Source organism: Sinohyriopsis cumingii, chromosome 11 (genome assembly GCF_028554795.1).
Source record: "Sinohyriopsis cumingii isolate HCF-2022 chromosome 11, ASM2855479v2, whole genome shotgun sequence".
Taxonomy (NCBI): domain Eukaryota; kingdom Metazoa; phylum Mollusca; class Bivalvia; order Unionida; family Unionidae; genus Sinohyriopsis; species Sinohyriopsis cumingii.
Genome location: NC_142971.1, coordinates 38,778,669 through 38,800,735, shown reverse-complemented (window position 1 = coordinate 38,800,735; position 22,067 = coordinate 38,778,669). Strand labels below are relative to the sequence as shown.

The 22,067-nt window shown below is 36.3% G+C and overlaps 1 protein-coding gene across 1 annotated transcript in view; it reads left to right on the top strand.

The window, feature by feature from the left end:
• The first annotated feature begins 5,297 nt into the window (after nt 1-5,297).
• LOC149787952 (proton myo-inositol cotransporter-like) overlaps nt 5,298-22,067 on the top strand; it is a 55,899-nt gene continuing 39,129 nt past the window's right edge. Inside the window, exon 1 of the mRNA XM_089974216.1 lies at nt 5,298-5,822. Within this exon, the coding sequence (XP_089830342.1) occupies nt 5,426-5,822 (397 nt within the window). The 5' untranslated portion in view covers nt 5,298-5,425. The remainder of the gene's footprint in view (nt 5,823-22,067) is intronic.

The window sequence follows — 22,067 nt, the reverse complement described above, 5'->3', positions numbered from 1 at the left end:
ATGAGGCCCTCAATATCGGAACAGAATATCAGATTACTTTCCTTTCTGAAGAAAGGCTCCAATTGCTGGTGGCGCTTTCGATATGCAGTAATTGTGACATCTTCTTCTAGAAGATTCCATTGTTGGAGTCTTGATCCTAGCAATTCTGCCTTGTTCTTTGATAAGTCCAAATCACGAATCAGGTCATTTAGTTCTTCCTGTGTTATTCTGTGTGGGGTTGATGATGCACCACAGTGAAAATCTGGATCACTGCATGCTGATGGACCAGGAGAAGAACAGGTCGACTCACCTTTGTCTTCGTCAGATGAATCAAGAGAATATTCTGCTGGAGGTTCTGGAATAGGAAGTCCCTCACCATGTGGAACTGGTCTCAATGCAGACGGAATGTTTGGGTAGACTATTCTCGACTTCTTTCGCTTCGTTATTCCGCCGGAAAGAGGAGGAACCAAGCAGAAGTAACAGTCATTTAGGTGGTTGCTTGGCTCTCTCCACACCATTAGGACTGCAAACGGCATTGATGACCTTTTGCAATTCAACCACTGTGAAAGCTGTGTTGTACATGTAGCACAGCATATATGCGGAGCCCAAGGCTTGTCTTGGTCACCAACCTTGCATCCGAAGTAAAGATGATATGCCTTCTTCACTTGAGAATTGATACTTTTCTTCTGGTTGGCAAATGTCACTTCCCCACAAATATAGCAAAAATTGTCCGCGGTATTAACACACTTTCGAGGCATTACTGTTCTTTATTGTACGTAAATGGATAAAATAATAAGTTTTATGTAACAGTAGCTTGAACTGTCTCGCACAACGTCTAAAATATTTTAAATGCTGAACCTATCTGATTGGGCTTTATATAGTACACTGCTTACGTCAGCTTCAGCAGCCGCCTGGCATTAGTATAATAGGCCTACACATGTATAGTACACTGCTGACGTCAACTTACTTCAGCAGCCGCATGGCATTAGTATTGCATTGCATCAGAAAATGATGCAATCAACTGTGGATGATGTGAGCATGATGGTATTATGCAATGTTACATCATTATTCCGGATGTTGCTGCAGTCCTACTGGAGAAAATTACACAGTGAAACATAGAAAATGAGGTATATGAATATCTTCAAAACGAGAGCCAATACAAATTTTTCACGGTTATATTCGTGTTCGGCACACCAAAATACTACAGATTAGGGCCTTTTCAAGTCAGTAATGATTTCACTGTTGACCAGTGTTACCTATTCTAATGCAGTGATACCCTTGTTCCCAATTTACTGTAACCCGTATAAAGATAACGTCATTGTTTGATTTAATCCATTGTTTTCACAAGCCGTCACAAAACGTGGATACTTCCATATCCGCCATATTGATTCCCTAGCCACGCAAACCGACATCTAAAACATTGTACTTCCCACATAATTATGAAGACACATATCATTTTGTTCGCAAGGATGTCCTAATACACCACAATTTGTTGTGTGTGTCAACCGCACGATACGAATTCGTGACTTTGCCCCTATTTTCTTCAATTAAATACTAACATTTCAATCATCTTTGTTATTCTTTCATAAACAATTAGATCCATCAATGAACAGACGCATAAACAAATGGATACACAACAAGTGCAACATGTAATGATGTCAATTTTCATGGGCTGAAATCAATCATTTGCCTATCGTTCGAGTTAAAAAGTCAATTGTTAATATATAAATTCATATTCATATAAGCAATTCAAGAATACTTGATTTTGACATTCGACGCAAATTCATGTTCTGTTAGGCACATATTTCATTTTAATGCACTGAAGTGAGACATACTTGAACAGTTCTCACTTTCATTCAATATCGTCCTTCGTCCATGATCTCACCACTAATACAATATTTTACCGTACTAATTGTCCGGAAATACTCGTTCAAGATGACAATCTTGGGGACACGATACAACATAATTTATATTAAAAAAACCACCCAAACAAAGCTAATCACAATATTGTCTGTCAGTGATAATTGCACTGCTATTTGGTAGTAATATGAGTGATTATGATTCAACTTCAATATTCCGTCTTTCGATATAAGCCAGGGAATTTCCAACTTTATTGTCTTTCCAACTACAGGGGTTCTTAATTTCAAGTATAAGCTAATTATCCGTATCGACGATTAAATTAGATTTGTATCTTAAATATACGTGATGACTGATGGTGACAACGGTTTGACAGGGACTCAAAATGACGTCGCAAGGTGTGCGCGCGTTGCATTGTGGTTATTTGCGTACATATTCGTGACGTCTGTACAAATAACCAATACACAGATCAATAAGTCATAGGTCACCAAAAGTATTGTTAATGATCAGTTCCATCACCAAAGGTATTAAACAGCCGGACATCATTGACAATATATAATTACTGATTCTAACAAAGAGTCACTTTTAAAATTAAATTTAAAGGAAAAAAGAACAGCTAGATCTTTTGTCACAGTTTGTTGTAGTGATTTGACATGGTGATGCTTCCCAAGGGACATCACTACTGTCACTTGCAAGAGGCCACGCTGGCACAATAGACATAATACGAGAGACCAGATCAATAAATATATGTTGAAAATACATTATATTTGTTTTAAAATTTGGTGCAGTTTGATAATGCTTATTTTAGTATAAAAGGCACAAATATTATCCTGAACAATTTAAGTAATATTGACCTATTATTATACTTGCTGAATTCCAGGACTCCGGTCTGCAGAATTATAGTTAACAGAAATCTCTGAATCATCGTCTAACAGGCAATAAATCAAAGCCACTATGAACATCATTTTAACGGATACAGACGGTGCATTACCTTAACTAGACCACAACTACTCTCAAAGGATTCGGGGATCTCTCTCTCTCTCTCTCCAGCTGTGGAAAGGCTAACCGTACTGAACACACTTGTCAACAGGAGTTTAAACTAGAATAATAATTTTGTTTTGGTAAAGTTTCTAATGCAGTGAACTATGCGTCTCAGTGTGATTCCAGTAGCGACCATAGTATCTCTGAATATGAATACAGTTATCAGGGATTTTACTGTTAATGCGAAGAAGAACCAGTCTATATCCAAACTTATTATGAAGTGCTGAACTCTACACTGTGTAGCTGGTTGGTTCATTGGCCTCTCTCGTCAATTTCAACACATTAGTGGCTATATCATGTCCATGGCGTACGATATTTCATTGATGGAAAGGAAACGGAAGCATGCTCGAGCAACGTTGTTATTGGCACGATTATTCTGAGGCTCGAAAGATACAGTGACGATTATGCAAGACCCGCTGGCCCATTGTTCGTATTTCGCAAGGAGGGATCTTTCAATGCAGATGATATACAGATTACCATTGGAAGGTCAGAAATGCGGCGGAAATTGCTGAAACACAAGCTATAATTGCTATTAATCCAACTTACAACTTTCGTTTTCACAACGTCCAGGACAACTTAATGGAGGTTCATCATTGTTTGCGTGTGCGATTTCTCTTAGTCATATATTTGAGTTGGCACAGATGTTCGCAATGTTAGTTTTGGAGCAACACAGACTGTCACATTATACCGTAGGGGTGACCGTAATGATACATTTTGGCATGACTGCAGCCGTTCATGATGGTAAAGTTATGTAGTCGAAATTAACACTGAATGCCTGTAATAACTGAATGCCTGTAATAATCCCTTCAATGGTTGCAGAAACACATTTATTATTGCCTATGAGTTCTGGAGGGACATCACCGCTGTCATTTCACATGCTTTCTACACCCTCGACAGAAGCCAGCGTTCAGCAGTTTTTACGGCAAAAAAAAAAAAAAGTACTGAAGATGTCGTCAGCGCACCAAGACACGTGCTTATAGCATTTCAAGAGATTACTCGAGAGCGGAGCGTGGCGGATTGTAGAGTAACAAAATGACATTTGACAGATTATGAGTGTCTAAGATTTATTTGCTTATAAATGTTCATCTGGAATCATCCAAAGTAATTTTCTCGACTTCAGAAATACTTATGTTGTACGAGGATATCACAAGCTCTTGTCGTTTATAGGCCGAGACCAAAACGTTGAAGCAGGTCTGCAGATTTCCCCAAAAGACTTTCTTCACTTGTACCGGATTTCTTACTTTTCGTTGGAACACCTGGACTTGTACAGATAGTTTGTGTTCGACATGCACTTTTATGCACGTGTAAGTCGGTTCCCCTAGGGCAATCTCGCTGCTACTCTCCCACCCCCGTCACCGGCGGTTAGGTATGAATTATTGTTATTCTCTCTAAAAAGATGATTAAACTGGATGGCGCAGTTGGTCGAATGAGGGACGTGGACGGTAGATTATAAATAAATAAAATTATATTTGCAGCCGACACATTTTCTTTTAAGTAATTCTCTAAATTTGCTTAATACCTTTGACTACTATAACAATGAAATATCCTGGATATAATCTGCGCTTACATAAATATACATAAAATAACAGATGTCGTTATGGCTCATCAATTTCTAGATCAATACAAATATTTTCCATTATCAGCAACAAGCTGAAATAAACTAGTTGACACATAATAGAGTTAAAAGGTTGAATTCCTGTAGAAACAGCCATGAAAAAGTTTCGCAAACATAACCGTTGTTCTGTTTTATTTGTTTGTTTTGTCTATGTTTTGAATTTGCCTTTGAAAATTACTCATTAAAGAGTCGAAAGCGCTCAGGCTAGCCAGATACTAGGTTCGCACTGTTCGTTGTCGGTTTATTGTATTTATCTTAATCAATCCCTGACACACGTGATCCCTTGCTGGATCAAGTGCACCTGAAAGGATTGTTATTCGCCATATGATCATATGATATATATATATATATATATATATATATATATATATATATATATATATATATATATATATATATATATATATATATATATATATGTTATCAGAAACATTATTGCATGACAGAGTTTCCAAGAGCTTATTTCACTTCAGACTATACACCTAGGTACCTTACACTGCCAGGAGCCGCGATTACCAAGTAGGCTGAGCGGGTCCCTGGCTCCCATATATTTGTTCAATATGAGATAGTCAAATATGTACATTAAAGCAGAGTAATCCAATGGAAAATAATTATAATTTGATCTATAACCAAAATCAAAACTGAAATGTATTAACTCGTTGTACGTATTTATATGGATAAATATTGCATGATGACATGACAGTGATATTGAGCGAACAGGTTCTTTATAGGAAAACTCCATACCAGAAGATCTTAGGACATATCACAACTTCTTGTCCTATATTAAAGCTATACTTTGGATTGGAGCCTTTTTGCTTAACCAAAGTGCAGCCAGTCGCTTCGTAGTCAGTCCTCACCAGATTGCTCGGTATACAGATCACCGTGTCCTGATCGATCAACAACTCGCAGTATTCTGGACTGACTGAGACAGCAATGGGGGAGAAAGCTGATCAAAATGGCTCCACCAAGTACGATGGTGAAATGGTGGAAGAGGAAAAAGGTTCCTCGTTCTATGTTTATTATCTTACCTGTTTTGCTACAATTGGTGGACTGTTATTCGGCTATGATACGGGAATCATTTCTGGCTCCCTTCTGCTCATTGGGGAAGCCTGGAACCTGGACACCATCTGGAAAGAAGCCATTGTGAGTGCTACCATAGGGGCCGCTGCAGTGTTTTCCCTTCTTGCAGGGTACTTGACAGATTTGCTGGGAAGGAAAAAAGTTATAATGTTGGCAAGCTTTGTCTTCACCGCTGGTGCGATAGTTATGGCAGTAGCTAATGAGATAATAGTGCTTCTCGTCGGCCGTCTGATTGTCGGCATAGGAATCGGTGAGTATCTCTGAAACCTTCACTTATTTTCTTTTGGAATTCCATTAGTGTGATGGCAAAGTAATCGCTTTCAGCCCACTAAATAACAGGTTCAATACTTCATGCAGGAATGGGTGAGATCTTGATGTTTCCTCACTTTCTCAAGACCATACATCGTTCGTTTTATCTGCGTTCGCATTCATAAAGGTGACCATGACGGTGGTTGCATTTACGATCAGTGGTTTTCTGTCTGTAACCCATCTGCACTGAAAAGCAAAGCCTTAAATTTGACAATCTGTTAATAGTCTTGGTCTTACAGAAATAGAATCTGCTTGCGAAATCTGGGGCAACAAAAACAATAAACGTTGCCGTTTGGTCAGTCATTTTTTAATCAAACTGGCAATATACTTACTTGAAGTGTAATATTATTCGGCATCTAATTTGGAAAAACAAAACAAACATTCTATAAACAAGCTTCGGTACATCAGTCCCATTGCTGAAGTGTGGCGTCATTCGTAGACCTTTCCAAAACGGTTTGCAAAACCGCGGTCTTGTTCGTGTCACATGATATTTGGTCGTTAGGATTGTAATACACATAGCGCTTGGTACTGTAGAAACCTTATTCGTACACATTCACTGTAAATATCATTTATTTGCACAAGGTTTTTTTTACAGTTTACCAAACATCGCTGTGAAACAAAACTGGGTGAATAGGATACGCTAAAGTTTCATTAAATTTGATTGTTTTCCTTATCATTTGATTAGCTTTTGTTTTCTTCTTCTTTTCACACGACAGTAATACATAGGATGGCTTTTCTTTTCCTCTAGTATCAATATTGTAATTCAAAATTTTGAATTAATAACCGATTGCAATTTCAATTGTTTACAAAAGAAATAAAATTATTAACGCTTCTTGCTCTGTTAATCATGCCGGACAGGAAAGGTAATTTCCATTCCTTCATTTTCTTTCACGTTTACTATAAACTTTTGTGTACAAATGTCGCATTAGAAGTTACGTCAATTAATAAATTAACAAACACAAAAAATGAATCTGTTAAATACATAATCAATTAAACAAACAAATTACATTAATTTATCGAGAAACACTATTAAAAGTATGTCCAGTTGAAGATCTAATTATAAAATTATCTGAAGACTTAAAATTTCGGAACGATTTTGTATCTCAAATGTAAGTTTATTCACCATATGTTTGCGATATGCAACTAATTATTGAACTGTACAGGGAAATTAATCAATAAGGTAAGAACCGCAGATGCTGACAATAATTGTGGCACCAACATCTGTATGATCCTTTCTCTCTATTATTGTTTCTAAAATCTTAATATATATATATATATATATATATATATATATATATATATATATATATATATATATATATATATATATATAGAGAGAGAGAGAGAGAGAGAGAGAGAGAGAGAGAGAGAGAGAGTTAACCATCGCATCCAGGATCAGGATTTACTTATTATAAACAGTATCAAGGCCGGATTAAGGCGTGGTGGCGAACGGGTCACTTAGAATGGGGGTGGGGCTCTAATAGATTTACAAATACAACCTGAAATCAGTCCTTAAACTGTATTTGATATGCCTATAAAAATCATTGGTATAGTAGGCGTAATATATATATATATATATATATATATATATATATATATATATATATATATATATATATATATATATATATATGTATGTATTGCAACACGTAGCATGGAATGTAAAGATGGAAGAACTTTCCATTCGAAACTTGCATACATACAACCTCGGATTTTTATACGAATTTAGACCCAGATGTAATTAGTCCCAACATATGAGGTGGTATTGTATTTCTCAAATATATGACACGCGCTTTCGCATAGTTTATAACGGGTAGACCTCAGCCAGGGTGCGTCCCTTGCAAGACTGCCATCATATTTTTATTTGTATTTATGTCAAATCGATAAAAGCATGTAGCACCATACAAAAGTCTTGGACTTTGTAAAAGGACGTAGTTTATATAACTATTTTGTCCATATATTTTGAAGACTTTGCTATTTTTTCCTTTATCTTTCGCGTTATACACTTATAGATAATTGTAACGTTGTTAAAGTTTAATTTTGCTGGTCATACCCCTAGAAGCGCTTTTGGATGGTCTTTTGTTAGTCCGTCGGTCAGTTTTCACAAGTTTGTTAACTCTACTCCTCATGAACTACGTTGTGGGTTGCCATGAAACTTTACATACGTATTCATTTCATGGTCTAGCTGGATTTAAATGAAAATGAATGTACAAAAATGAATGTACAAAAATGAATGTACAAAAATGGCGCCGAAATGAGATCTACTATTGCCACCACGGCAGCCATCTTGAATATAGTGTTATCTCAACGCCTACTGAACAGAAAGTCATATTGACGTGAAGTTTTCACTAAGCGATTTCTAACGACGTCCAGTCCGTCTTAAATGAACATGTCGCCAATCTGATATCCAATAGCGGACATCTTGCAAATCTTGTTATCGTTGTACCAACATAAGGTTTTCACTGAAAGTCTTTCTATGTTTATTGTGTCCTAAATGAACATGGCGCCAATATGACATCCAATAGCTGCTATCTTGACAATTTTGTTATCGTTGTACCAACATAAGGTTTTCACTGAAAGACTTTCTATGCTTATTTTGTCCTAAATGAACATGGTGCCATAATTATCAGCTGTACGAGCAGCATCTTTCATGGCCTCCACCTTTTTCTCATCAAGATAGGTTTTGACACTACTATGGATAGAATTCGTGAACTCTCCAATTAGTATGAGCTGTCTGAAGTTATCGTAATCTTTATCAACCTTCTTCGCTGTGTATTGTTTTCGTAATCTTTATCAGCCTTCTTGGCTGTGTATTGTTATCGTAATCTTTATCAACCTTCTTGGCTGTGTATTGTTATCGTGGCTGAGTACCACCTATTAAATACTTGTTATTTTTCCCTTACAAATTCGCCATATGTATATTTAGTTTCTTTTCTACAATTCCAAATTCTGTCTGTATGCACCAGGTATCGACTCATACTTTTTAAAGATACAATCCTGAATTATATCATAATCAGCATTCTCTTGTACTGACAGTGAAATGTAGATATCACTCTTGTACTGACAGTGAAATGTAGATATCACTCTTGTACTGACAGTGAAATGTAGATATCACTCTTGTACTGACAGTGAAATGTAGATATCACTCATTCTACCAATAAGTACACTTTTTATAAAAAAAAGTCCAATGCCTTTTTGGCCTTTTCAAGTTTCAGCAATTTTATCAAAGTAATTTTTTTATTAACTTTATCCTGAATGGGGTACTAACTAGATATTTCTGATAACAACAAAACCTGAGCATGTCTGTTAAAGGGCGGGACATTGCTGGTTCTAATTCCTTTAATTTATATTGCATCTCTCTCTCTCTCTCTCTCTCTCTCTCTCTCTCTCTCTCTCTCTCTCTCTGCATCTACATCTAGCTATTCTTTTCCTCTATCTGAATTTGTGATTATCATTCTTAATTTTCCCTCAGCCTTTTAATTGATCTCTCTTCATTTTCTCTCTGTATTTTTATTGTCCCTCTACGTCTTACTGAATTCCCATTTTCCTTTAAGTATTACTGAAATTGCATTTTCATAATGAACTTTTGAAGCTGAAACTTAATTTCTGTTCCATATGGGTTTTGAAAAAATGTAATTTCTTAATTTCCAAATAAAACTAGATGCAGACTTACTAATCAATCTGCAAAACACTAGAATCCCAAACCTCATTTCAAACCAAATACTGATTTAAAATATTCTGTATCTCCTGTTTTTTAAAGAAGCCTTCGCTCAGAAAGTTCATAATGTCTGGCAAGCTCAAGCAACTCGTCCTTTGTCAAAGACTTTAACACTTCCTGGGAAAGATTTAAAGGAAAGTTCCCCACTTCAGATGACATTGCAAAAGTTTGCTGTTTGCACTGAAGATTTCTCAAATGTGTGAAATTAAAATCTTTACCATGGACAACGGAAATTCAGAAATAAAGTCAATTTAAAATTTAGAGAGAATGTTTTGATATATATCTTAAATGTTTTGAGAAAATTCAGATCGAGAACGAGCCCTCCGCATTGCTGTTAGGACTCTATAGTCTTAAACTAAGTAACATGAAGTAGCGAATCCAACATGTGAAATTAAAACAATTACCAGGGACAACGAAAATTTAGAACTTAACTCAATATAAACTTTAAAGAGAAATTTTTATATATCTTAAATGTTTTGAGAAAATTCAGATCTCGGACGAGCCCCCCCCCCACTTTTGTTACGTATATATGGTCTTAAACTGAGTAACAGAAGATAGCGAAGCCAGCAGGTTTATTCAAATCAGCAAATATATATATATATATATATATATATATATATATATATATATATATATATATATATATATATATATATATATATATATATATATTTCTTTAAGTTACAAAGTTAAAATTTGAGATGAACATGCAGTATTGTGAATGAAATTCCAAATAATCGTACATGTTATCTCACAAGTCCAAAAGTATTGAGTCTTTCGAATGAATTATATTATTGAATGTGCTGATGTACCAATAGTCTTGAATGAGCTTGTGTACCAAATGGTTCGATGTATGACCATGATATAATCAGTATGTCTTTAACTAAATTCACAATACTCCCAAAATAGTGATTTTGTCCAAAGGTCAGCGAGTACTTTGTAATTTCAATTAACAATTTTAAAATGATTCCTCTTAAATTATACCTGAACACAACAGTAAAGAATTATACAAACTGAAATTAAACGAGAAGCATAAAAAATGTTCATCTCTACCGTGTACAAAAACCTAGGACACAATAAAATTACCAGGATATGGGCAAAACGTTCTGCTCTAGAATATAATACTTTGCAAATAAGGATAGAGCTTCAAAAGAAATGTCTGGAAACAATTTTTAAAAATGATAAAACTCAGGTACACTCTCAATCACGGACAAAACGAGAGTACACAAGATAAATTAAATATACATGGTACTTTACAGAGAGAACTAGGAGCTGTAAATACCTGGGCGTAATCAAATCTTCGAAAAGAAAGACCCAGATTTCTCACTGCATGCACTTTGCAAGTGCAGCACTGGGTAACCCAAATTGAGCATTTCGAAAAGAAGAAAAAAAAAAACACGGCTGAACATAAACCACCCTCAGCTCAAGCTGTACGCGACAAGGAAACCGCAGTATATTTTCGTTGATATCAAATGCATTGACACTAAGTACAGACAATTCCATGACACCCATGATAAAAATATTCATAGGTGTATCATTTAGCCATATGTATATCTGTCAGTTTGACTTTATATACAATTGGGGAAGGGAATCAATCCATGCTTACGGTACAACGCTGCGAAAGAATGCCTTCGCGTTTCGTGACGTGGATTGGCGTGGTGCGGTGCGGCGCAACAGAGTACAGCACAGCACATCATAGTATAGTATAGTATATTATAGTATAGTATAGTATAGTATAGTATAGTATAGTATAGTATAGTATAGTATAGTATAGTCTAAATGGCCTCAGATATCAGGAAAACTTCCAAGAAAATATTGAACAGTAAGATCATATTAAACATTTTCATATTTTCAAGTCAAATATTAATTACTTCATTACTCAGAAAGAGAAATGGTTGGGTTGGGGCTAGAATGGGATAGGGAAAACGAATAGGGTGGCTATTAATTATGTTTCATATATTATGTATAGAGAAAAGGTTATAAATGTCAGTACATTGTAAAGATAGTAATATGTATTACTAACTCATGAGACATAAATCAGTATTAAGATTTAACTCAAGTGGTGTATTTAGCCTATTTTAAGTTGAGTTAGTAAGCATGCACAATCTCATTTTAGTTCAATAATGAACGATTTCTTTATGAACATGAGTGTGGACAGAGTCTAGAGCAAATAGCGTCATTATACATGATCTCAGAGTACAATGTGCATCAGACATATTGGTATAATGTTGAATGGCCACACAATTCAGACTCATTATCATCATTAAGAGCAGCATTGTATTATCCCGTATTTTGTTAGACAGATTTTATGTCAGTGCTATATATTTTGGATTTTCTTTCCAAAGAGAACAAGAACATGTTTAGAAGGGCGCTTTAGAAAAAAGCTGCAGATCTTTAACTGTAACCAACAATTCACGTCTACGTGGCTTTGGAAAAGATTTAAGGAAAAATCCCAAGAAACTATTGAAAAGTAAGACCATACTAAAATGTTGGCATATTTTCATTTCAAGTATTAAAATTCCTTACATCCTAGGTTGCATTTGTATCCCCTCCCTACCCCTTTCATTACTCAGAATGGGAAATGGTTGGGTTGAGGATGGAATGGGACGAGAAAATTTATTTCTTTTCAAATTGTATGAGAAGAGAAAAGGTATTACGAAAAACGCTTTACATATTCACTTTCCCCGGTCTCAAATGGGCTATGGTAGAAGTTATATTTTGCTGTGGTGGTGGCGGTACCTTTTTGCGACATATCAGACCCAGTCTGATACAAGGGTGGGAATTAGACAAGTAGTTTTCTGGTCACGACTTTAACGCCTTAACCACTTTACCACCGCGTCTCGAGGGTAGAAGTCAAAGGTGAAACAGTTTACATATCTGTTTCAACCGATACGTGTCCTCTTTGCTCTACTTTCTGTGTATTTAGTGAAAATAGATAAAACAATATCTTCGTATCCACGCTTAGCTACTGATTTTCGGTTGACGTTTGATTGGTGCAAATGGCATTTTATGATAAAAGGATAAAGTGTAGGTTACAGTTTTAATCTCTTGGAACTACCACCAGTTGGGGACATAGAGAGTTGTGTGGTTGCATGATTATTATTAGTTGTGCAAATTGTATTTGTGTTGCTATTATCACTAAAGTATCAGTATACGAAAGGAAATTATAATCCTACCTAAATCACAGTATATTGCAAGTTTGGTTTGTCTTTCTTGTCATATAACTTATCTCTATAAACGTACGAACAAGCGTTCTTAATTCTTTTGAATTGTTATTAGATGAAATCCATATAAGCTATTTGTAACAGTACTTTCTAATCTCAAACCAAAACGATACTCTCGATATGATAATACGATCATCATAAAAGACAGAAATTATCGAGATTGCCATTGACTTAATCCAGTTAAACACAGCTATATATTTCCATTTTTTACGTTGAGTCCGGTCCCTTAATCAAAAATAAAAAATAAAAACGTAAAGACCCCACGGCTTTTAGAGTAACTCGACATAACAGTCAAAGCAGCACGCTTAATCGATGTATAAATAAAGCTGATTCTTATCAAATGAGATCGCTCAGTTCTTTACTCACGTGGTCTTAGTGTTAAATGAGTTCATGTTATGGCCCTTCTTCGGTCCTACGTCATCTGTCGTCCATCCTACAACAATCACTTATTACCACTCTGGAGATCATATTTAGGATCCATTTATGATAAAACTTGGAATATGGGCTTACTCCACCATGAACAATTTTTAAAAAAAATTTTAAAAAATATATATTTTTTAAAAATGGTCTTCTGCTAAGAAGATTGAACATCAAGCAGACGACAAAACGTGTGTGGAAGCGTAAGCTGAGCTTTTTATAACACTGGAAGTCATATTTCGGATTCGAATTTGATCAAACTTATAATGTAATCTTAGATCACCAAGATATTGCAATTAGATAATCAACCATCAACATGAATATTAATTATAAGATCTTGCATTTGATTGGCTTACTGTGATTGTTAGCACTTTGAAAGCTATCGTTTACATTCATTTTTGATCAAACTTGGAATATGGGCTTATATCATCAAGGGTTAAGTAAGTTTGGAATATGAGCGACACTGGCGCATAATATTGAGGTAATAATGCATCTGATTAGCTGAGTTTCTTATTGCTCAGGACGCCATATTACTGATTTGATTTTGATCTTACTTGAATTATAAGCTTATATGATCAAGAGGACATGATCTTCCATGTGATTGGTTGAGTTCGTTACCACTTATAAGACTATTTCTCACCTGTCATTGAACAAACATTCTAAACAGACTAAACTCGTCAAGTTTTCGGATGAGTACGGCTAGGATCAATATCCACGCATAAAAATGAGTTCATATTGCGCCTGATTGTGTCATGTTTACCCCGACCCAGAGTAGCCAATTTGAAACATGTATAATCAAGGTAATTCTGACGGGTCATTGTTTGATGTCGAACATTGCCGAAGGCTAGCACTAATCCGTTACGTAAGATTGTTGTGGCTAGAATAGAAGAACCGGACATCGGAGTTGCGAGGCGCCCGATAGTCAGTTATCACATAGGTGTCGAAATGTTTCCAAGATCAAAAGAAATTGCATGAAGAAGTGGGAGTGTAATAACTTCTTTCCCCTGCAAACCGACAGACAGGTTGAACTGGCCGCTAAGACGATTGGACAGGGGCACAGCGCCACCCAATCAGAATCGAGATGGGGGGAGACCTTGATTTGGGTAGAATGATATCCCTGCGTTTTCCGGCAAAAGTTAATTCGCTGAGAGAAATTACCCAGAGAATAGGTTAGCGTAACTCCGAATAGCCATTCGTTATTGGCGGGAAAATCTTAGAGCGGGAAATTCTAAGTACAGAAAGCTTCAAAAGGAAGCTTTGAGGGACAGATCAGTTAAAGTTTGGTCCCGTAGTCTCGGATAGAGAGACGGAGGAAAGGAGAAGAAAGGAGAGAAGAAAGGTGAAGTGAAGTCTGGAGCGAAGTTGGAGGAGGAGATAGTAGAGAGGAAACAGAGACAAAGAAGGAGTTAGAGGAACGGAAAGAAGGAAGACTCAGCGGGAAGAAATAGATGAGTAGATGCAAGGACAGGGGGAAAATCGAACTCACACTGTAAATCACGAGATGAATTAGGCTGTCACTTGGTCGAGGGAAAGACGAGTGATTGGAAGTTATCGTTTTTAAATTATCACATTTATTAAATTGTTATTGATTGAATTTCATCTTCGTGTTCTCTATAATTTAACCGTCGGCATTGCTGACTAGGGGCTCAGAGCTGTAAATCTACATCATCACTAATTTAACTTTCTAACCTAACGAGCCAGGGTGGAACTTTCAATTTAATTTAATTAAATTATATTGGGAGAACCCCACCCCAATACGACAGAACGCCACAGATTGTTTGAACCTTTCAGCAGTTTATCAACTTCATATCTGTCCAGATTTCTTATCAAATTTGATCAATTGGCTTATATCATCAAGAGCGAGATCTATGTACATAACGATGTGTTCTTGCATCTGATTGTCTGAGACTCTTACCAGTCGTGAAAGGATTCTCAGATCAGATTTTTAAATCGTATTTTGAGTCTGATTGGCTGAGGTTTTTATTATACTATATAGACTGTATCTTTGATATGATTTTGATTAGACTTGGTAAGTAGGCTTAATCAATATCATTAATATCTTGGTTATATCATTAATATCTTGGTTGATATAAATTTTGTACGAGATCAAAACATATTAAAGACGTGATCTTGCATCAGACTGGCTAAGTTTATAAACACTCTAGCAACAATATGACTGGTTGACCTTGTTACCTCCATGAATCTAGAGATTATATCTCTCGGTCAGTTTGGATAATACTTAGTGAATAGATTTATTTATTATAATTTATATGCTCTTTGTTTTCTCCGTTAACTTTACATTGTCAGAATCGTTCAGTATTTTACGATATTGCACTCTCGCTCACTTCACGTGTGTCCAATAGTGTATTAGGAATTACTTTGTAAATAAATCACGTACACTGACATAATAGGCACTTTACGTTTTGGTTCATTAAATTTGTTTCTGTATGAATTAAAGCAGATGTTTCGTGGACTGCCACATGCCAGCTGCTTTGCCATATTCCGCGTTAACTTTTTGAATACAATGTTTCGGATTTAGGCTAGCTATAGACGCCAGACAGGGTCCTTACAAATAAAATGCAAATGACAAGGCATAAACTGTCTTCTTTAGCTGGCAATAAGAATGGCAAACATATACTTACATTTTTACATCCTGAATTTCCTCAAAATGTACTTTCTTAGTTCTGCTAATCCAAATTACGCGAGCCATGTAATGGGTTCTCAAGTTTGCTTACACATTTTGAAATTGTACTGTAATTTCGACTATATTCCAAGTGCAATTACATCCTTCTTACTGCACTCAAAATGAAACAAACATTATATTCCACCGCGTCTTTTTGATAATTGCAATTGAAAGACTTCATATTTTTCCCACATTATATTTCAAACATTCAATGACAGAACAGACACACACTTGCAGATGTCAACACGCTGCTGAAAACCGATGTACTTCATGTAAAATTGGCACAGATAAATCCAGTCCATAATCACGAAATTTCGTAGCATTGACAAAAATACAAAAATCTATTCATTCCAGATCAAATGGAAAAGTTGTTGCAATGCGCATTCATTTACAATATGACTCCAGATTTCAATTTGAGTTAGACCAATACGCCATTTACTTTCGAAAGTCATGTCTAGCGCGAGACTAAGTTCAAATTTATCTCGGCGGAGTTATGTGTGCATTAATAATGTTGTTGTTGCGTAGTTACTTTGGTTCTTGTAGTGTATTTTTGTTTATATAATTAAGCCTTAGGTAGAATAAGAACATAAGCATATAATTAAAAGGTTACTGCATTTGTTTGGGAAAATATGAATTCGTTTTGCCGGATGGATATACTGCACTCCCAAGGTCATGCAGTATTTCCATCCGAAAAACTCGTTCATATATTCCCATACAAATGCAGTAACCTATAAATATCATCAAGATCTCAGATGAATTCGAGTATGAGCAAGAGACAATGTAAATCAATTATGCTTATTTCTTTGAAAATATAAATTATAAAATCGACAAGATATATCTTTGGGCAGATAATTTTTATAGGATGTAAGTTTAATATATGCTCATTTTTCCCCCGTTAACTTTACATTGTCAGATTCGTTCAGTATTAACCGATACTGAACTCGCGTGACAATACACATGTAGCATTCACGTGCATAAAAGAACTACTTTCTATTCTAAACAAACAATGGACGCAGACGCCAGCACTTTTGATTTGTACACAAATCATGTACACTCGCGTAAGGGGCTCTTTACGTTGTGGTTATTTAAATGTGTTTCTGAATGAACTAAAACAGATGTTTCGTGGACTGCCACATACCACCTGCGTTGGCACAATCCGCGCTGATACAATGTTACGGATTTAGGTTAGCTACATTATATAATAGACGCAAGATAATGTCCTTGCAAATAACATACAAGTGACAGTCATATAGTCTCTTCTTTAGCTGGTGATAAGAACGGCAAAATGAAATATACTTACAGTTTTACATCCTGAATTTCCTCAAAATGTATTTTGTTAATTCTACAAATCCGAATTACATGAGCCATGTCATAGGTTTTCAATCTGGATTACACATTTCGAAATTGTGCTGTAGTTTAGATGATGATAAGTGCAATTGCATCCTCATTACTGCACTCAAAATGAAATAAGCATTGAATTCCATAGCGTCTTTTTGATAATTGCAATTGAAAGACTTCATATTTTCCCCACATTATGATTTCAAACATTCTATGACAGAAACAGAAATACATTTGCAGAGATGTAAACACGCTTCTCCCGCGCCGCTTCAATCCGATGTATTTCATGCACAATTTGCACAGATGAATCCAGTCAAAAATCACGAAATTTCGTCGAATCGAAACAAAATACCAAAATATATTCTTTCCAGATAAAATGGAAAAGTTGCAGCACATTCATTCACAATATGACGGCAAATTTAAGTTTTAATTAGAACGCCATTTTCTTTCGAAAGTTATGCCGAGCTCGCGACTAAGTTCAAATTTATCTGGGCGGAGTTATGTGCGCAGCAATAATGTTGAATTGTGTAATGATGAATATGCGCTTGTGTATTTAGTTTGGAATGCGGCATACATTCATTTACGTTGTTTCTTGTAGTGTATTTTGTTTATATAATTAAACCTTAGGTAGAATTTTACAAAATGAGCATATAATAAAAAGATTACTGTATTTGTATGGGAAAATATGAACACGTTTTGTCGGAATGATATACTGAACTCCCAAGGTCGTGCAGTATTCCATCCCAAAACTAGTTCATATTTTCCCATAAAAATGCAGTAACGTATAATTACAACACTACATCACCTTCAATATTTAACTGCTAAGGTACGCAAGCTAGCTGTGCGACATCAGGCCCACTTGTGCATCTTGTGAGTTTGTTCCCAGTTAGTAAGCCATGTGGGAGAGATCAGAAGCTTGAAGCTTGCGTTTTCACAGTTTGTTAGGTTCTTTGTTTCAATAAATCCAAAGGATGCGATTATATCCAATAGTTCAAAATATATTCTAAAGCCTTCTACAGGATGACATGGTGGGATAGATACGCCACTAGTTCGATGACCAAAGGACCAGACTCAGTGTTGCAAGCCAGGGGAGTTAATCTACCACTATCCCTTATCACCCGTGGCTACCTGTGTGGCAATTTCCTCGCATTCATTTGTTTGCATAACGTTTTTGATCCGAAATTTTCAATATTTACATCGACAACTGCTATCAAGATGATCCATCCAATTTTTGATACAATTGTCTGAAAGCCTTAATTTGCAAATATGAAAATGTGCGATTTGCTAGGTTTTCTGCGACTCTAAAGCACCCTTTTCCCATGGTCCACGTGGTATAGGGGTTCATGCGGGCAAGCAAGGCGATGGGTACAGTAACTCGCAGACCTGGGTTCAAATCTCCGTGGAGGACGAAGTTAACATTCTCTAACCTGTACCGTAACACTATTTATTCTTACTGTTTTGACGAAAGGGGTAAGGGTTTCGTGCTGTGACGATATTCTCAATCATGCTGCATAGAACATCGTAGAACCAGAAGCAATAAATTAGGTTCCTAATGGGAATAGAAAACCAATTTTGCCATACAGGGATATATATAACTGAGTCCATCCATTAGGTTTGCAGGAAAATATATACAAAACATTTTTTAAAGTGCACATAAAATCGTAACCAAATCACAAGGTACTTATCTCTTTCCCTGCCTACTTGTTAAATATTGACCATTGTGTTATTCGCCAGATATAAGGATGTGAACTCTAGTGATATAGCTATTTGAAGTGGTATATATTGATGGGAAACTCGATCGGTACACACTTAGATATTTAATCTCTCTGTATGTTTGAACTTTCCAGTTTACCCATATGTTGATCAGGAAGGGTGGGAGTTGGTGGATCTTGCACTATATTCTGGTATATTGTGACACTCCATCCGATTCAGTGCATCGGTCTACGCCTGGCGGGACGTGAATAGGTATATTTTAATAAATCCATGCACATGATTGGGACTGTATCAGAATATGCCCATAATTAGGAATCTGGCTTAGTAGTTCGAAACAGTTATCCGATTCCAATTAAAATGGCGCTCCATCAAGAGTTTGTTGCCCTGGGTTCGCCCTTATCGTCCACCCCTTACGACCGCCCCGTGTACAGTTATAATTTAAAAACTTGCCGTATATACTAACTTACAAATCGGGTCCAAAATGCCCCAGCAGATGAAGTTCTATGCTGTTTGTACCACTGTTTACTTCTAAGAAGTTGCGTATATCCTTATATGCCTGCATATAATGAAACGGCAGATCATGGTCTATGCATTGTGCAATTTTTGGACATAACTTACAGACCAGTACATCACGTCTGACCATGTGAATTCGAGTCTCATGTTAGCCAATGTGTGTATCTGAGAAGGCTGCCTGTAGCTTCGCGAGGCTCGATGGTTCTTACCGGGAATTTACCAGTTTCTTCTTCCACCAATTAAACCGCCTAGTGGTTATAGCGTCCGCCTCGGATGCGGGAGGTCGCGGCGTCGAAACTCCGCAAGAGTCATACCAAAGACTTTTCAAACTGGTACCAACAGTTACCTCGCTTGGCACTCAGCATTAAGAGGTTAGTGTTAGGACTGGTCGGCTTGGTGTCAGGATAATGTGACTGGGTGGTACATCATGCTACATGTCTGCGGCATGATGACCCAGTGTTAGACATCACTATAAACTGCCACACTGCAGATATCTTAGCAATATGACATGAACATTGTTAAAACTACGTTAAAAATCCAAATCACACACACAGACGTCCTCCAGCGATTATACTGGACGCCACATATAGCCCATCTTGCGCCGAGAAATGGCGTCTAATATAAGTCAACAAGAACAAGTGATTATAAGCTTTATCTAGGTAGTGTGTGTGTGTGTGTGTGTGTGTGTGTTTACTTATACAAGCACTTGCAGGTGATTACTGAAGAAGAATTTTGCTTGTTATATTTCCCAAGTAATTAGGATGAACTTGTAAAACGTACTTACGAGCTATTACAGATTTCTCGTGTAATGAGAGGGGGGTGGGGTGGTGTTAAGTGTGTGGTTTTGTGGTTTTGCCATTTTCGTCACATGATAGTCTATACATGGCGGCCAATATATCTGGTGGAGGAAGAACCCATATAAAACCTGGGAAGAACCACTGACTTACGTGAAGCTACTGACAAGATTTTACACATACGCGTGAAGAGGCCGAGGCTGGAACCCAAGCGGACAGAAGTGAGATGTCAGTGATTTGCAAAAGCGAGCGCTTTAGACCACCCGGATTGTTCTGTGTCTTTCGCAAATCGCGACACGACATTCATTTTTTTCTTCAAATTGTTAACCTATATTTGAACCTCCAAGACGATTTACATTCAGCATTTGACAACATATGAATTCTGACATCACAATCTAAGTACACTTGAAAACGAGCTAGGTCGTACTACCTTGGTATCTTCCCAACATTTCAATACAGGCTTTGTATCCTTTATCTTTTGTTATGCCCAGGTAAACATTAACATATCGGAGATGTTACGAAAAGACATTCCAATCAAAACTCGATTCTGTGTAGGACATTCTTACTAATTACTCTATGGCCATATGCCCTAACAAAGGTACTGAAATTGTTAAAAAAGTATGTAATAAATTTATAACGCTCACATTATTTCTAAGCATACAAAAGGATATACGTTCGACTCGATAATGAACTCGTTGGGGGTTCTTTTATAAGAGTGACTGCGATAGATGCGTGGAATCTTTTTAAAGGCAATCAGCAGTTTTAGAAGGAAATGCGACAAAACTTTGAGACATTTCTTAGGATCTTAGTAGGATCTATACATTACTATATATTACTAAATGTAAGATGGTGATACAAAATAATTTTCAGAATAATGTAGAAAACATTGTCAAACGGACTTTATCTTCGTTCAAATTAAAATTTTAAAATTAAAATAATTAATTTCCGACTTATTTAACACAAAATTACTATAAATGTTGAGAGTATTTTTATTGTTTTATTACACGAATTTTTCTAAAACATAAAACCACTAATACTGCAGGGTTATATTGATAATTGAAATTAGAGACTCTGGAGTGATAAACACCGAGTAGTTCGCATCTTCAAATGAGAAAATTTAGTTTTTATCAATATACAACCGATGTACTGATAACATCAGCCAATGTAATTTTAAATGTTCAAGACATTTTAACATCTCCAGCATGTCTTTTCAATACCATTAAATGGATGCCAATTATGGATTATATTATTTTCAGAAAATCTATTCCTACTGTTACAAGCCAGGGGTCTTTGCTTGACTAAGTGATGTTAAACCTTGTTCTATTCTTGCTAGAAGTCATATGTTTACCCCAAATTTCCTAAGACTTCCATACAACTTCTGTTGTAAATTAGAAAGCCCGACTTGTCCGTTCTATACATAAATTTTTACTCTAATCAATGCAAGACCACATATTTCACAACCTGCCAAATATATATCAACCGCACATCTGCATGGTTTCTCTTCCCTAGGTTTTCGTACCGCGAGCAGTTCATGCCGTAGAAACTATACAACTATTCTTTAAACAGGGAACTATTTTAACTACGCCACCTTAGGCCAGTGAAACTACGGTTTTCAGGCACATTTCGCCAGTACAAATGCATCACATTTGCCACCATGTCAATATAAATGGTACCTGCCGAGTCCCTTCTTATTGATTCCATTGTGTAATTTACCGGTTTCCTACCGTAAATACTGCCACTGCAGTCACACCACCAATGTACACCACTAGATTTTAGTAGGGACTTT